At 42.5% G+C, this 17,705-nt stretch overlaps 1 protein-coding gene across 2 annotated transcripts in view; it reads left to right on the forward strand.

Annotated features, from left to right (window-relative positions):
* Mettl2a (methyltransferase 2A, methylcytidine) overlaps positions 1–16,516 on the forward strand; it is a 17,523-nt gene extending 1,007 nt beyond the window's left edge. For both annotated transcript variants that reach the window (XM_042673666.1, XM_042673667.1), the window contains 7 exons: positions 2,573–2,928; positions 4,629–4,678; positions 7,813–7,873; positions 9,798–9,937; positions 12,422–12,528; positions 14,658–14,723; positions 16,179–16,516. In XM_042673666.1, coding sequence (XP_042529600.1) covers positions 2,573–2,928; positions 4,629–4,678; positions 7,813–7,873; positions 9,798–9,937; positions 12,422–12,528; positions 14,658–14,723; positions 16,179–16,333 — 935 coding nt within the window. In that variant the 3' untranslated portion in view covers positions 16,334–16,516. The remainder of the gene's footprint in view (positions 1–2,572; positions 2,929–4,628; positions 4,679–7,812; positions 7,874–9,797; positions 9,938–12,421; positions 12,529–14,657; positions 14,724–16,178) is intronic.
* Positions 16,517–17,705: the final 1,189 nt, after the last annotated feature.

Here is a 17,705-nt window from a genome sequence, read left to right on the forward strand (position 1 = left end):
AGGCGAAATAAAGTGAAAGGAACTTATGAGTAGCATGTATCACAGTTTCCTCTTTTTTTGGGGGGGTGGGGGTGTCCGGTCGTGGGGCCTGAACTCTGGGCCTAGGTGCTGTCCCTCAGCTCTTCAGCTCAAGGCTAGCACTCTACCACTTGAGCTACAGCGCCACTTCTGGCTTTTTTGTTTTGCTTATGTGGTGCTGAGGAATCAAACCCAGGGCCCTAGGCATGCAAGGCAAGCACTCTACCACTGAGCCACCTTCCCCAGTTGCCTCTTTTTTATGGTTAAACTTCAGCCAGGGACAGTGGTGTACATGTATAGGCCCAGCTGCTTGGAAAAATCGCTTGGTCTCAGGAGTCTCCAGGCTGTCCTGGGAAACATAAAGAAGGGTATCTCAAGAAGAAAAAAGGATTGAAGATATGTCTCAACAGTAGAGTGCTTACCTAGCTTGTGTGCTGGGACCCCAGGAATGAGGGAGGAGCAAGGGAAAGAATGTTGCAAAAAGGTAAGCATTCAGTTAGTAATAGCAATGGTGAAAGTAAAAATCTTTTATTACTTTTCACTAGTATTGGCAAAGAGCAATACATTGAAATCTGAAATTGTCCTAATCACCTTAACATTTTTCTTTTTTAAAAAAAATCCTGCCAGGCACTGATAGCTCAGGCCTGTAATCCTAGCTACTTAGGACACAGATCTGAGGATAGTGGTTTGAATCCAGCCAGGGCAGTAAAGAGAGACTCTTATCTCCAATTAACCACCAGAAAACCAGAAAGTGGTGCTGTTACTCAAAGTGGTAGAGTGCTAGCCTTGAGCAAAAGTGCTCAAGGACAGTGCCCAGGCCTTGAGTTCAAGCCCCATGACCTACCCCCACCCTCCCAAAAAAAAAAATTCCATGTGTTGGTGGCTCATGCCTGTAATCCTAGCTACTCAGGAAACTGAGAGCGGATGGTGGTTTGAAGCTTGCATAGGTAGGAAAGTTCCTGAGACTCTTGAAATTCCAATTAACCACCCAAAAAAAGCCAGAAGTGTAGCAGTAGCTCAAGTGGCAGAGAGCTAGCCTTGAGCAAAAAGCTCAGGGACAGTGCCTACTTCCTAAGTTCAAGCCCCTGAACTGGCACGCACACACACGCGCGCGCACACACACAAAGAAAAAACAATCTATGTGTTCCTCCTCTCTGATTCATCAAACCCTTTTCACTTGAAGACAATTTTTTATTGTCTATTTTTCTTTTAGCCTTGTTTCCGTTTTTAGTATTTGTTAGTAATATTTAGTTCATGGCTGGACTCCACACTCTAAAGTAACCACAGACAGGAACATAGTTGAAGAGCTGCTTAAATGGTATCCATGGACTTTACATGAACAACCTAGGGGCATTTAGTTTATATTTTTTTTTAAAAAATGTTTAGGGCTGGGAAGGTGGCTCAGTGGTAGAGCGCTTGCCTTGCATGCCTGAGGCCCTGGGTTCGATTGCTCAGCACCACATAAGCAAAAAGAAAAAAGCCGGAAGTGGTGCTGTGGCTCAAGTGGTAGAGTGCTAGCCTTGAGCTGAAGAGCTGAGGGACAGTGCTCAGGCCCAGAGTTCAGGCCCCACGACTGGACCCAAAAAAAAAAAATATTTAAAGGAAGAGGAGGAATAAAAGAGAATGCTGATGATGATTTAGGGGGGAAAATTAGCTGTCTACAAATATAAAAGTATTATGCATGGCCCAAAGAAGCAGTAGACATTTTTCTTTGCCTAATTTTATATGGAAATGGGCAGGGATTGCTTACTTGTACAATTTTTCAATAGTCAAGGGCCATCTAAAGGTGTGGAAAGATAATGATAGGTAATAAGTTCACTGTCTAATAGTTCAAGCAAAAACTAAGCTTCCCTATTCACAATAGCCTAGTTATAAAAACAGCCAAATGCTCTTTGGCAGATGAGCAGATCAGTAAAATATGGTACATATGCACAATGGAATTTTATTCATCTATTAGAAAGAATTTGCTTTGTCATTTGCAGGATGGCCTAGAACAAATGATGCTAAATGAGGTTAGCCAAGCTCAGAGAGACAAATGCTATTTATCAAAATTAATTCCAGGAAATGTAAATGTGGGTTTTTTTGTTTTATGGTGGTGGTGGTGGTGGTTGTTTTAGGGGGGGAAAGGGAAGAAGGGGCAAAAAGGAAGAGAGGAAAAGCAAACATGCAATCATGCTACTCAATATATGCTGTGTGGAAAATAACCTATGTAACCTGTGGGCAGGGAAGAGAAGGAGAAAATGGGAAGGTGACAAAAGGCATGACATTGTCCCAAAAAATGAAATGTTCTCATTACCTGACTTATGAAATGATGACAGTGAAATTATATTTTAAAACATTAAGCTCTGGAAATCAGAAATAGAGAACATTTAACGTATAATAGTAACTAGCATAAATAAATCACTTCAGAAATGCCTTCAGCTCTGAGACTGCAGCTGTATTTGAATATACTTTTAGTATAAAGTTACACTGGTGAAGCAAAATAACTGACATTTGATATAAATAAAAAATGTTTTGAAACTGATTCTTAAAATTCTTTCTGAAATATTTTCAGTTGATTATGAGGTCAATGCTCATAAGTACTGGAATGACTTCTACAAAATTCATGAGAATGGATTTTTCAAAGATAGACACTGGCTATTTACCGAATTCCCTGAATTGGCGCCTAGACAAAATGAAAATTACCTGAAGGATTTGCACTTGGAGAACAAGAGGAATGAAGTTCCTGAGTGTAGAAGCAGTGACAGCGGGCCTGATTTAACAATAAAAGAACAACACAAGTGTCCTACCAGCCTTGGACATAAAATACAGAAGCCTCCTGTGGAAGAGGATGTAACTCAGAAACTCAGTCATCTGATGGTTTGTACTGATGACTTTCCTGGATCCTCAGCCACCTACCGAATACTTGAGGTAATCTTCATTTATGGTCCTTCCCAGGACCATACAGTTATTGATGCTGTCACCCTGCCTGCCAGATAGCATTAAAAAGGCTAATGATCCCAAAGTGTTCTGTTTGTTGAAACTGTCTCAATTTAACACTTAAATTTAATTGGCCTGGAATCACTTCCATTATTTGAACTGGGAAAGAAAGTACCTAGGTGGCCATGTGCCAGTAGCTCAACACCTGTAATCCTAGCTACTCAGGAGACTTGAGACTTGAGGATTGTGGTTTAAAGCCAGCTCAGTCAGAGAAGTCTATGAAACTCATCTCCAATTAACCACCAAAAAGCCAGAAGTGGAGTTCTGGCTCAAGTGGTAGATTGCTAACCTTGAGCACCAAATCTCAGGGACAGCATCTATCTAGGCCCTGAGTTCAAGCCCCAGGACCAGCACAAACCAAAAAAAAGAATAAGTACCTAGGTGGGTATTATAATGGAAATGAAACAAATAGTATACTATCAACTCCACTGGGAGCTTATTTTGGAGCTGGTTTGGCTTGGAATTGAGCTTTATGCTATGATTTGTGTCCCTGTGTGCCTTTAGACAGACACTTTAGCACTGAGCTACACCTTTGGTGCTTTGTGGTGTGATATTAGACAAGCCCCTTTCCCTCCTAGAGTACTGATACTGCTGCTGCTGCCTCTAAACCTCGATAGTTGTTAGAAGCATTGAGATAATGTATATAAAAATGGCTGAGAAAAATGGCACATAGCAAAGGTGGCCTGAGCACTGTCCCTGAGCTTTTGAACCTCAGCTCCGTTTCCAGTTTTTCGGTAGACAGAAGTTTGGGAGGCCAATATTTGGAGATAAAAATGTCAGAGACTTGGGCTGGGAAGGTGGCTCAGTGGTAGAGTGCTTGCCTTGCATGCATAAGGCCCTGAGTTCGATTCCTCAGCACCACATAAGCAAAAAGAAAAAAGCCGAAAGTGGTGCTGTGGCTCAAGTGGCAGAGTGCTAGCCTTGAGCTGAAGAGCTGAGGGACAGCGCCCAGGCCTGGAGTTCTGGCCCCACGACTGGACCCAAAAAAAAAAAAAAAGTCAGGGACTAGAACTCAAGAAAGGTACTCCATGCACTTGAATCGAACCCAGTGCCTTATGCATGCAAGGCAAGCGTTCTACCACTGAGCCACCTTCCCAGCTCCCCCATGTGCTTTTTCTAGACCAACTCCTTTCTACTTTTCTGTGATACTTTAAGGCCCCTTAGGTTAAGATTAGGGACTGTCATGGCTGTTACTGAGCTCTCACTATACCTTGCCTAATACAACTAGGCAAATTTATTATGTAGATTATTAAAGGGCAGAGAGCATGGTGATGGCTATAATCTCAGTACTGCAGAGGCTGAGGTAGGATGATCATGAATTGGAGAGGCTATTGCAAGTTGAAAGCCAGCTTAAGCTACATTGTGAAAGAGTTTAATGTTGGACTGGTAATGTGGCTTAGTGGTAGAGTGCTTGCCTACCATACATGAAGGCCTGGGTCCAACTCCTCAGTACCACGTAAACAGAAAAAGCTGGAAATGTCACTTTGGCTCTAGTGGTAGAGTGCTAGCTTTGAGCAAAAGAAGCTCAGGGACAGTGCCCAAGTCCTGAGTTCAGGCTCCAGGACTGGCAAAAAAAAAAAAAAGTTTAATGTTAATAGCTTCTGTGATTAATAGTTCATTTCTATCTGCAGGTTGGTTGTGGTGTGGGAAACACAGTCTTTCCAATCTTACAAACTAACAGGTAAGAATGTTGTCAGGTTTATCTATGAGAGAAAAAAAAGTTTCCTAAGACTAGGACTCAAACTTGGTATCTGATGCTGTATGCTCATTGGTAGGCACCCTACCCTCTGAGTCACACCTCCAACCCCAGGGATCTGTTTTTCAAAACAATTGTCAAAACTATAATCTAGAGGCATTGATTATATTATGAAGGATTTCTATAATCTGCATGATCCAATGTAGTTTAATTTGTTATCATGGAAATTAATGAAACTTAAAATCTGCTACGATGTTGTATGCCTTCCTCTGAGGTGCATGAAACATGTTTGTGCGCTGTTTCTCCTCTCTCCTGAGCTCTTTTAGAACAGTCAGTGACTAAGCTGTCATTGCCCCCATGGTAGAGGACAGCTGTGACCTACATGAAAGTGTGTCCAATTCTGATGACAGCACACTGCTTCTGTAAATCACACACAGCTCCCTGCTGATTCCAAATATTGGGGAGATTTCCCCACATTGACCAATTCTCTAGCCCTAGCTTGGTGTTCTGTAAATACAGTTACGAGATTTTCCACCTGGTTTGAACATTCCAGTCATACATGCTAAGGGCTCAGTCCTACTTAAGAGGCTAATTGGCCGGGCGCTGGTGGCTCACACCTATAATCCTAGCTACTCAGGAGGCTGAGATCTGAGGATCACCAATCAAAGTCAGCCCAGGCAAGGAAAGTCCCTGAGACTCTTATCTCCAATAAATCACTAGAAAATCAGAAGCTGCGCTGTGGCTCAAGCTGTGGCTCAAGCGGTAGATCGCTCGCCTTGCACTGAAGAGCTGAGGGACAGCGCCCAAGCCCAGAGTTCAAGCCCTACGACCGACCAAAAAAAAAGAGGCTAATTGCAAATAGAGGCCTCCCAGACTTCTATCTATGAGGGGTCACATACCCTTCCTTGGGTTGTATAATTTCCTAGAGTGCTCAGAAGTAACTTACTTATAAGGATCTGTAAGGTACAGATTAAGAGATAACAGAGTGGGATATGAACATTCCTGAGCCAGCCATCAGTGCCCAGCTTGTTCTACTTTTAGTGCTATATTCTTTATATTCCACTTCAACTGACCCTCAAGAATTATAACCATTAATCATCACAACCAGTGGGTTTAAAAAAAAAAGAATGGAGATATCTTTTTCAGGATCTGATTGTGCCAATTCTTTTGCAGTGCTGGGGGTGGAATCTGGGGCCTCAAGCTTACTTGCCTAGTGCTTTACCACTGAGCTTTACCTACAGCCTACTTGTACCTCAATTTAAATGACATTCCTGCTGTTGTGCCAGTAGCTACTCAGGATGCTGAGACTTGAGGGTCACAGATAGAAGCCAACCCAAGCAGGAAAGTGTAAAACTCTTAATCTCCAATTAATCACCAAAAAGACAGAAGTGGAGCTGTTCAAGTGGTAGAACACAAAAGCTCTGGGCTCCATGTTCAAGTTCCAGGACCAATACTAAATTAAGATTATTGTGCTAATTGTTACTAGAACCCACTGCATCAATGTAAGCCATTGTTCCAGGTTTTCCTCTGCCTATGAATCAGACTTAAATTATTTTTTATTTTTTATTTATACTGTACAGAGGGGTTACAATTACATGAGCAAGACAATGAGTACATTTCTTTATATAGTTGTTTTTTTTTTTTTTGTCGGTCGTGGGGCTTGAACTCTGGGCCTGGGCGTTGTCCCTCAGCTCTTCAACTCAAGGCGAGCGCTCTACCACTTGAGCTACAGCGCCACTTCCAATGAGTACATTTCTTATCAAGCATTGTAGCCTCCTCCTTTGTTTCCCCTTTCCATCCCTTCCCATCCGTCACCCCCCCACCCAATCCTCCCCGCTTCCTCCCCTCCCCCCCCATCAAAGTTGTAAAGTTTGTTTTCGACATAAAGACTTGTACATCTCATTGTTGCAATGGGTCCACCTGTATCTCTATTTAAACAATTTGTTTTTCCCCTTCCCCTCCACAAATTATACCTACATCAAATACAGTGAAAGCAGAGGTTATACTGTGGGGGCAGGACATACAAAGCAACGAAGAAATAATCTTATAAATGTGTTAGAAACAATAGCATGAAAGAAAAAAAACATTTGAGTACATATCTTAGGGTTCATTTCTCTAACATCACCTTATCTGACCTTTTCTGCTTGAAGACTTAAATTATTTAACATAGTTTTTGAACTCCTAGACAAGAGTATGTTCTGCTGAGTGCAGGTAGCTTAAGCCTATTATCCTACTGGGACAGCTAACATAGGTGAACCATGCTTGCCTAGTGTATTCCTGGACAGGAAGCAAGGCCCTACCTCAAAAATAGGCAAAGTCAGTACTAGATGCACAGTAAATTCTAGAGTTGTTTTGTGTTTTGATGTCTTTAGAATACATACATATTTCTTAATTGCAATTTTGATAGTTATTAAGTGTATTTTTGTATTAATACCTCATGATAAGACATGCTAGACATTAGGAATTTCAGTAATAAGCACAGGGATTTTTATCTTATTCCTCTTTGTCTCTCAACATCTAGGATAATAGCCAACACATTGTGAACCCTCAATGAGTAACAAATGTGATTGATCCCTGCTTTGGTACCCCTTTCCATGTGATAGGAGCAGGTAGACAGGCACATTGTGTTCCTAGCATGGAGCCAAGTGCCAAGGTAATTCAGAGAAGGTATGGGAATGCTATATTATCAAGATTTTTAAGGGCTAAGGGTGCAGCTCAATGATAGAATGGTAGAGTACTAGCTGCACACAGGGCCCTGGGTTTCAAACTAGTACTGCAAGAAAAAAAAAAAAAAAACATATGTTGCTACTAGTAACAGTTTTTGTTTTTGTTTTTTTTGGTCAGTCCTGGGGTCTGCACTATGGGCCCGGGGGCTGTCCCTCAGCTCCTCAGTTCAAGGCTAGCACTGTGCCACTTGAGCCACAGCACCACTTCCAGCTTTTTCTGCTTATGTGGTGCTAAGGAATCAAACCCAGGGCCTCATGCATGCAAGGCAAGCACTCTACCACTGAGCTACCTTCCCCACCCCAAGTAACAGTTCTTTGAAACCATTTTCAACTCTGCCACAATAAACATAGTTTACTATGTAGCCTAATTGTTGTTTTTTCTGCTTATTTCAGTGACCCAGGACTCTTTGTTTACTGTTGTGATTTTTCATCAACAGCTATAGAACTGGTCCAGGTAAGTACAATCACCCCTATATAAAGAATTGTTACTAATTGGGGGTGGGGAGGAGAAATTAAAAATCAAGGTTACTAACTCTATTTTTATATTGTATCCTAAAAGTAAAAGATTCCCTGAAACAGCCTGGAGCTGGAATAAAGAGCCAGACATGAATGTTGAATCTCCTACTTACCAGCTGTAGAACTCAGGGCAGAGTTCTTGACCTCTCCAATCTTATGTTCTAAGGATTGAAATTAGATTTCTTCAGTAAGTGTTCTTTGAATTATAAAAAAAAAAAAACGAAAAAACTGGATGTGTAGAAGCCCAAACGATAAAGAATTATGTTGCAGAACCTAAGTATACAAAGAGTAGCCCAGGCAGCAGGAGAACTAGAACTCAGGCCTGAAAAATGTTACCACACTATGACAAGCAGTTGCTCCAAGCTATCTCTTTTTTTTTTGTCACTACAGGGCTTTAACTAAGGGCCTTCTACTTCATTGGCTGGCACACTACTACTTAGGCCATGCCTAAGCACTGCTTTTTGATGATTATTTTAGACATAGCATCTCATGGACTTGTTGTGCTAGTACTAGGGCTTGAACTCAGGTCTTGATGATATTCCTTAGTTTTTTCATTCAAGGCTGATATTCCACCAGATGAGCCACAGCTCCACTTTCAGCTTTTGTATGGTTAATTAGGGATAAGAGTCTCATAGACTTTCCTGCCTGGGCTAGTTTCAAACTGTGATGGTCCAGATCTCAGTCTTCTTAATAGCTGGGATTGCAGCCCTGTAGCCACCAGCACCCAGCTCTTCAAGTTTCTTGAAACAAGCTTTCTCTTAGAGGTGTTCCAAGTTTTGCACTTGTACCCAGCATGCTTCTCTCTCAATTCCAGAATCCCCAGAGTTCCTTAACTCTACCCAGCTGATAAACTTGCTTGCCCTATTTACTGCATGAAGGCTAATAAGAAACAAAGTCAAAGTCGCAATTTTGGAGGAAAAAAGTGGGGTATGGAATATGCTCTAGGGTATATCTATCTGTTGCCTTTATTCAGGATGCTGTTTGCACAGGAGCTTAGGAATTGCTATAGTTTGTCTTTCTGCTTATGTGGTTTTTTCCTTGTCCATCACTTGCTTTCCTGATCATTCTTCAACCCTTGGGTCTGAGAAAAGTAGAACATGTGTCAAAATAAAGAAAGAAAGTAAAGCTGGGCTTGGTGGCACATGCCTGTAATCTCAGCACTTGGGAGGCTGAGCAGGATTATGAGTTTTAAGGACCAACCTAGACTGATGAGCCTCATCTCAAAGAGAGGAAGATGTAGAGGATCTGGGCATGTTTGTTTTCATGCTAGTTTGTTTTGCTTCCTTGCTAGTAATTGTAATTCAAGTCAGGGCCTTGTACATTCCTAACCCCTTGATTTTTTTGTATAACAGTCTCTCGCTGTGTACTTTAGGCTGGCCTTGAATTTAAAATTTTGCTGCCTGTCTCTTACATACAGGGATTACAGGCAATAATATTCCATTTTTTTAGCACCAGTTAGATTCCACAAGATCTTCCCTGGGTTATTTTGACTCTTACCCTGTGAGTCCTCCTGGAAAACTTCATGATGCCAAGTGTTACGGCTCACTCCTGCAACCTACCTACTCAAAAGGCAGAGATCAGGAGAATCTTGATTTAAGACCAGCCCAGGCAAAACGTAGCCATACCTTCATTTCAACAGATCAATCAGTTGTAGTGGTATACATTTATAACCCCAGCTACAAGGGAGGCATATTTAGAAGTGTTGTGGTACCCTACCTTAAAATAAAAGGAAAACCTTGTACTGTAATGACTAAAAGTACATTCCTCTGCTGGGGGTGGCAGCTGTGACATTTAAAGGAAGATAAGCTTCTCTCCAACTCTGTTCACGTGGTCTGACCCATTGTGTCTCCACCTTTCTGCAGACAAATTCAGAATATGACCCTTCCCGCTGTTTTGCCTTTGTTCACGATCTGTGTGATGAAGATCAGCACTACCCAATGCCTAAAGAAAGTCTTGATGTCATCGTTCTGATATTTGTTCTTTCAGCAATTGTTCCAGACAAGTAAGTTTTAGGTCCCTTAGCCCAGGACCTAACAAAGATAAAGCTTTTGCCAAAGACCATGAGTTAGTGTTGTAACCTAAATAAAAGGGATTTTTGTTATGTTCTAATGGACAGAAAGACACCACACATCCATAGTCCTAGTGTGTCCACCTTCTCTTTCAGCCTCTACTATTTACTGCTGGCTCTGGGTTCTATTCTTCCTTTCACTGTCAGGAGTGTGTGGGAAAATTGCCTACTGGTAATCTCAGCTGTGAGTGCCACAGCTGTTAGAGAACATCATGATTAGCCCTTTAAATGCTTAAAGTTATTTGTTTATTTTTTTGTCGGTTGTGGAGCTTGAACTCTGGGCCTGGGCACTGTCCCTCAGCTCTTCAGCTCGAGGCTAGTGCTTTACCACTTGAGCCACAACTCCATTTCCCGTTTTCTGTGGTTTATTGGTGATAAGAGTCTTGACGGAGTTTCCTGCTCGGGCTGGCTTTGAACCTCAATGCTCAGATCTCAGCCTCCTGAGTAGCTAGGATTATAGGCGTGAGCCACCAGCACCCGGCTTGCTTAAAGTTATTAACTGCACAAATTTTACCTTGAAACTCAACAAGTATTCTCTGATGCTTAATATTTTTGTATAACAAATACAGAATTCCATAAAATCATGTTTACATAAAAAAGGAAGTTAAATACTGTACCTTTAACTGAGTGCCAGTGGCTCATGCCTGTAATCTTAACTACTCAGAAGGCTGATCTCTGAGGATTACAGTTTGGTGTCCACTTTTCTTTCAATAGCACTGAAGTGGTCTGACCTGATAGGGAGAGTGTATGATTTTGAAATTATGTTGAGAGTTTGGAACATGTATACTTAAGTTATGAATATTTAATCCTGTGCCAAGGCATCACCCTTGTATCACTATAACAAGTACCTGAGATAATTAGCTGATAAAGAGAAAAGCTTTATTTGGCTCATTTTAGAGATTCTATTTCATGGTTGGCTTTTAAGCATTTAGCAAGACAGCAGGAAGAGCATGTTACTAGAGGGTGAAAGAAAGAAGGGAACAGGGTCCTACAGTCCCCTTTGATGATATATCCCTGGTCATCCCCAGACACATCCGTAAAGAATTCCCATTAGAAGGAGTAATAATGCTCAATAGGAAATGTACTCATTACCTTACTCATGTAACTGTAACTCCTCTGTACAGTAACTTTACAATAAAAATATATATATATTAAAAGAGAGAGAGAATTCCTATTAGGTACCACCTCATAAAAGTTTCTACCATGGGGTCTGGGAAGGTGGCTCAGTGGTAAAGTGCTTGCCTTGCATGCATGAGACCCTGGGTTCAATTCCTCAGCACCACATAAGCAGAAAAGGCCAGAAGTGGTGCTGTGGCTCCAGTGGTAGAGTACAAGCCTTGAGCTGAAGAGTTAAGGGTCAGCGCCTCGTCCATAGTTCAGGCCCCACAACCGACAAAAAAAAAGTTTTTACCATGGGCGGGTGAGGCATTTGGGTGGAAGAGGTACTTTAATCAAGATATTCTGATGGGCTGGGAAGGTGGCTCAGTGGTAGAGCGATTGCCTTGCATGCATGAGGCCCTGGATTCGATTCCTCAGCACCACATAAGCAAAAAAAAAGCTGGAAGTGGTGCTGTGGCTCAAGTGGTAGAGAGCTAGCCTTGAGCTGAAGAGCTGAGGGACAGCGCCCAGGCCCAGAGTTCAGGCCTCACGACCGGACCCAAAAAAAAAAAAAAAGATATGCTGTACACACAAGAACTTTCCACCATCTCCCAAGAGTACCCAGCTGATGAATTTTAACATTTGGGTCAGTGGAGAACATTCTAGATCCAGACCGTAGCAGAGCAGTTGTAAAAGTAAGGCACTGTAGTACTTGTTTGCATCCTGATTGTATCACCATATAACTTTTTGAGGTTGTTTTATGCTGGCTACTGGGGCAGATGAATTGCTGGTGTTCCCCACAGTGGATGGTTAAGGCTCTCAGACTTCCACAGAAGCACAGGGCAAAAACAGTTGGCAATCCCAAGATCAGGAGGCTGTGGGCTAAATGAAGAATGTGGAAGCCAGGCGCTGGTGGCTCATGCCTGTAATCCTAGCTTCTCAGGAGGCTATGGGCTGAGGGTCATGGTTTGAAGCCAGTCCAAGCAGGAAAGTCCGTGAAACTCATCATCAGTAAACTACTCAGAACAAGCCGGAGGTGTTACTGTGGCTCAAGTAGTACAGTGCTAGTCTTGAGCAAAAAGGATCTCAAGGACAGTGTGCAGACCTGGGGTTCAAGCCCCATTGTTGGCACAGAAAAAAAGAATGTGGAATTTTCCCCATCACAGAGCCCTACAGTAGAACAGGTTGTCTTTGACCTATTCCCACTGAAGTGAGACAGGGGTTGCTGTTTCCATGCTGGTGTGAGGGTTTGGATGTGCTATAGGGAAAAGGAACTCTGCCCTAAGAAGGCTGATCTCATCATGCTCTACTGCCCCTCAGGATGCAAAAAGCTATCAGTAGACTGAGCAAACTTCTAAAGCCTGGAGGGATGATGCTTCTGCGAGATTATGGTCGCTATGACATGGCTCAGCTCCGATTTAAAAAAGGTACTGTGTTATTATAATCAAAATGATGGTTTTGCTGGCGGGGGATGGGGGGAATACAACAGAGGGGCACATCAGCTGTACTGGACATTGATGGAAATGAACTAAGCACCTCAAGGGCAGCAATGGGAGGGAGGGCAATGAGAGGGAAAAAGGGAACGGCTTACACTAAGCAAAAGGAAAGAAATGTACTATCACCCAACATGGAAGAAATAGTTACGTTGTCAAAGCTTATAGAATTCACAAACTTTATAGACCAAGATAACGACAATTTGCCTTGTGAAGGTCAAAATGTGTTTGTGACGTTAACTGTCACTATCCTACAATACTGTTAAAATTATGTAATCACTTAGTCTCAAAAAAAATTATTCTTTAAAAAATGATGGTTAGATGGGTCAGTAGAAAGAAGCCATAGACCATAAAACCATTATGTAAAGCCTTCGAATATTGGCAGTAGAGGGGTGATATATTTTTGAAGGACACATAATAAGGATTGTATAATCTAGGTATTCTTATTTTTGGAAATAACTACTTTAGAAGAGCTGTTTTTAGAAAGATATTTCATTACACAAATAGTTTTCAATGTGTAAAACAAGTGTCATTAAAAAATTAAAAGAGCCAGGCATCAGTGCTCACATCTAGGCACTCAAGAGGCCAAGATCTGAAGATCAAGGTTCAAAGCAACCCAGGCAGAAAAGTCCCCACGAGACCCTTACATCCACTAAACTACTCAAAAAGAAAAGCTGGAAATAGGACTGTGGCTCAAATGGGAGAGCATTAGCCTTGAGCAAAAGAAATTCAGGGACAGCTCCCAGGCCCTGAGTTCAAGCCCCAGGACAGATAAACAGACACACACACACACACACACACACACAAGTTAAAAGACAGATGGCTAGTCATTGTGGTTCAGCTACTTGGGAGGCAGAGATTGGGTAATCATACAGAGTTAGAGACTAGCCTGAACAAAAGTTCTCAAGACTCCATCTCAGCCAGTGGCTTGACAAAATGCTGTTATCCCAGAACATGGGGAAGCTCAAGTAGGATTGTAAGAGCCCAGGCAAAACCCTGCCAATGCAGCTGTGTGTGTGTAAGTGGCTCACACCTGTAGCTATTCAAGAAGCTGAAATCTGCGGGGCGGGTGCTGGTGGCTCACACCTGTAATCCTACTCGGGAGGCTGAGATTTGAAGCTCACAGGTTCAAAGCTAGTTTGGGTAGAAAGTCTGTGAGAATCTTATCTCCAGTAAACTACTGAGAAAAAGCTGGAAGTAGAGCTCTAGCTCAAGTGGTAGAGCACCAGCCCTGAGCAAAAGAGCTCAAGGACAGTGCCCAGACCCTGAGTTCAAGCTCCATGACTGATAAAAATAACAGCAATAATAATTACATGCTGAATTGTAATGCAGTAGAATTAGCAGAAGGGAAGGGGGATGTCCATGATATGAACAATAGGAAAGCTGGGCTCTGGTGGCTCACGCCTGTAATCCTAGCTACTCAGAAGGCTGAGATCTGAGGATCACGGTTCAAAGCCATCCTGGGCAGGAATCTCCAATTAACCACCAGAAAACCAGAAGTGGCGCTGTGGCTTAGGTGTTAGCTAGCCTTGAGCTGAAGAGCTAAAGGACAGCACCCAGGCCCAGAGTTCAAGCCCCACAACCAACCAAAAAAGAAAGAAGAACAATAGGACTCATCACAGGCACGAATTTGCATGTGGGCACAAGGAGAGACATGTGAGAGAGCTGTCACAAAAATGGTACTAGTGCCCAGTCAGGTTTCTCTATAGTCAGTTGTATTGCTTGGTTTTTCTTTTGACAAAATTGGAGGCCTGGGCATGGTAGTGTGTAACAGGAATGGAGGCATGATTGTGAGTATATGGACAGTGAGGGCTACATGGCCTCCCTGTCTCAAAAAGAAACTGTCATTAGCTTTATCAGAGAGAGGAAAAGTCAAAACATACTGTCTTATCAAATAATTCTATCTAGGCTGCAGACTTAAAAAGACATCTGTACTGAAATTCAGTCCCATGTTGCTGCCTGATCTTTTGTAGGTTCCACTCATGAAATCAGTGTCTTGTTGCATATTCAATTATCAAGAAGTATTTGAATCTTTCTCTTGTTTTTACCCTGTCACCCTGCAGGTCAGTGTCTGTCTGGAAATTTCTATGTGAGAGGTGATGGCACCAGAGTTTACTTCTTCACACAGGGTATGAAAAATATTATCTTTATTTTTGCTAAAAATACCTGAACTACCAAGTTGGATATGTCATCTTTGGCATATTTTTCAGAAGGAAAATCATCTGACCCTCCTGCCTTGTAGGCTGCCTTTTCCCTGCAGGCCCCTTTTCTGCCCCCTCCCCCACTATCCTGGAGCCATTCTGAACCACTTACTGTCCCCAGTCCAGCCCTACCTTGTGCTATCCTTTAGCCATAGTTTTGCCCTATCATTTTGTCCAAAATGGGAACCTACTTTTTGTTTAATGACTCATCTCTAGTACTGTTAACCTGTGCATGAGGCTGGGCTTTAGGTAGAGCTGTATCAAGGTAAGTCACTTCCCCTAAGCTTCAGGAGCTGCTTGCCTCTATTGCCTTCCCTGTCCACAGGCTGGGCCTCCATGAGAACTTGCATATTCCCCATTACTTTATTGGGTCACAGATGCTGAGTCTTTGGCTAAAGCAATGGAAGCTCTCCAGTAAAATATTGTTTTAGGGGACTGGAAAGGTGGCTCAGTGGTAGAGTGCTTTCCTTGCATGCATGAGGCCCTGGGTTCAAGTCCTCAGCACCACATAAGCAGAAAAGGCCAAAAGTGGCGCTGTAGCTCAAGTGGTAGAATGCTAGCCTTGAGCTGAAGAGCTGAGGGACAGCACCCAGGCCCAGAGTTCAGGCACAATGACTGACACAAATATATATATGTATGTATGTATGTATGTATATATATATATATATATATATATATGTATGTATGTATACCCATATATACATATATACACACATATATATACATATATGTAGTTTTAACATATTCATATGTAGATTTTTTCATATAATTTGGTGGTGTTTTTTAGGAGTGCTATTGTTATTAAAAGAGGGTCTTGCTGTGAAGCCCAGCTGCCTCAACTTCCCAAGAATTGGTATTATAGACCTGTGCCACCATTTCAGGTTGAATTTTTTCAAATAATTTAAGGTTGCTCATACAGCCTGGGCCTAAGGGATAAAAACTGACTTGTTTTTACCTTCTTAAAAACTCCTTCCCCTGGGCTGGGAAGGTGGCTCAGTGATAGAGCGCTTGCCTTGCATGCCTGAGGCCCTGGGTTCGATTCCTCAGCACCACATAAGCAAAAAAAAAAAAGCCGGAAGTGGCGCTGTGGCTCAAGTGGTAGAGCGCTAGCCTTGAGCTGAAGAGCTGAGGGATAGCGCCCAGGCCCAGAGTTGAGGCCCCACGACCGGACCCAAAAAAAAACAAAAAAACAAAACTCCTTCCCCTCAGACATCTGTAGGTTCTAGGCTGCCCTTCCAGGAAGGGTGTTTTCCCCAACCTGTCCTGAACAACTAGCTAGTAAATGCATTATCACAGCAGTCTCAGATCTGTTTTACTTGGGAAGTTAATGTAAGAAATGCATTTTCTTCAGGGGAAAATATATATCTCCTCTTTCCCACTCAGATGAGCTAGATGCACTTTTCACTACAGCGGGACTAGAAAAGGTACAAAACCTGGTGGATCGCCGACTACAAGTGAACCGAGGGAAACAGCTGACAATGTACCGGGTCTGGATCCAGTGCAAATACTGCAAGCCACTGGTGCCTGCCACCAGCTGACCAGCACCCGCTCCTGACATGACACCAGCTAAGTACATTCAGGGGTTTTTTAAGAAGAGCTTCCATAAAACAGCAGGCCCTTGATGTTGAACAGTTTAAGAATTCAAGCATCCTAAGACTTCAGAATACATAATTTGTATTTTTTATTTGTGAAGTTTATTAATATATACTTTTCTGAACTTCTTTTGTATTTTTTTTTCTTGTGTGACACCGAGACTGGGTATGTAACACTTTATGCTCATTGGCAGACACCCTACCACTGAGCCTCCCCTGTAACCCCTTTTGAATTTTCAATCTGCCTTACCATTCTATAACTAAAACTGAAGTATGGAATTGTATGGGCTTAAACTCTGGGCTTTAACACTGTCCCTGAGCTTTTTTTGCTCGAGGATAGTACTCTACCACTTGAGCCACTGCATCACTTCTGGCTTCTTCTGAATAGTTTATTGGAGATAAGAGTCTCATGGAAGCAAGGCACAGCATACTAAGCATGCCTCTACTACTGAGCTACAATCCCCAGCCATTCCTTGTTTGTAAATTCACAATTCCACTGGGTGTTAGTGACTCATGCCTGTAATCCTAGCTACTCTAGAAGCTGGGATCTGAGAATGGTGATTCAAAGCCAGCCTGGGCAGGAAAGTCTGTGAGACTCTTATCTCCAGTTAACCACCAGAAACCAGAAATGGCAGAAGTGTCACTATGGCTCAAGTGGTAGAGCATTCGCCTTGAGCTGAAGAACTGAGGAACAGTGCCCAGACCCAGAGTTCAAGCCCTGTGACCAACCAAAAAAAAAAAAAAAAGTCATGACTTTCCTTCCTGGACTGGCTTCAAACCTTAATCCTCAGATCTCAGCTTCTAAAGTAGCTAGGATTACAGGTATGAGCCACTGACACCTGGTGGAGTAAGTTACAAACACGGAATGGCTGGGATTGTAGCTCAGTAGTAGAGGCATGCTAGCATACAAAAAGCCCTGGAGGTCTGTTGCCAGCAAAGTAATAAAACCATAATAGTATCTGTGCTGTGCAGTTGCAGTTTATACATACAAAAATGACTAGAAGACTTACTAAGTCCACAAGGGAAGCAGTTTGAAAGGATTATCTGTTTTAGGATTTTTTTCTCCCTAGGAAGAACATCAAAATGTATCCTGCTGGCAAGGAGTCATAAACCTTTAATCCCAACACTGAAGGCTAAAGCATAAGATGCTATATTAACAAGACCCGGTGTCAAAGTAAATAATGTAATTCTAACTCAGGAGAGGCTTAAATCTGAGGATCACAGTTCAAAGCCAGCCCAGATAGGGAAGTCCTGAGACTCTTAACCTCCAGTTACTATAAAAACTCAGAAGGGGAGCTGTGTCTTACAGGGTAGATCA

The sequence above is a fragment of the Dipodomys spectabilis genome, unplaced genomic scaffold (genome assembly GCF_019054845.1).
Source record: "Dipodomys spectabilis isolate Male_0828 unplaced genomic scaffold, ASM1905484v1 ptg000018l, whole genome shotgun sequence".
Lineage (NCBI taxonomy): Eukaryota > Metazoa > Chordata > Mammalia > Rodentia > Heteromyidae > Dipodomys > Dipodomys spectabilis.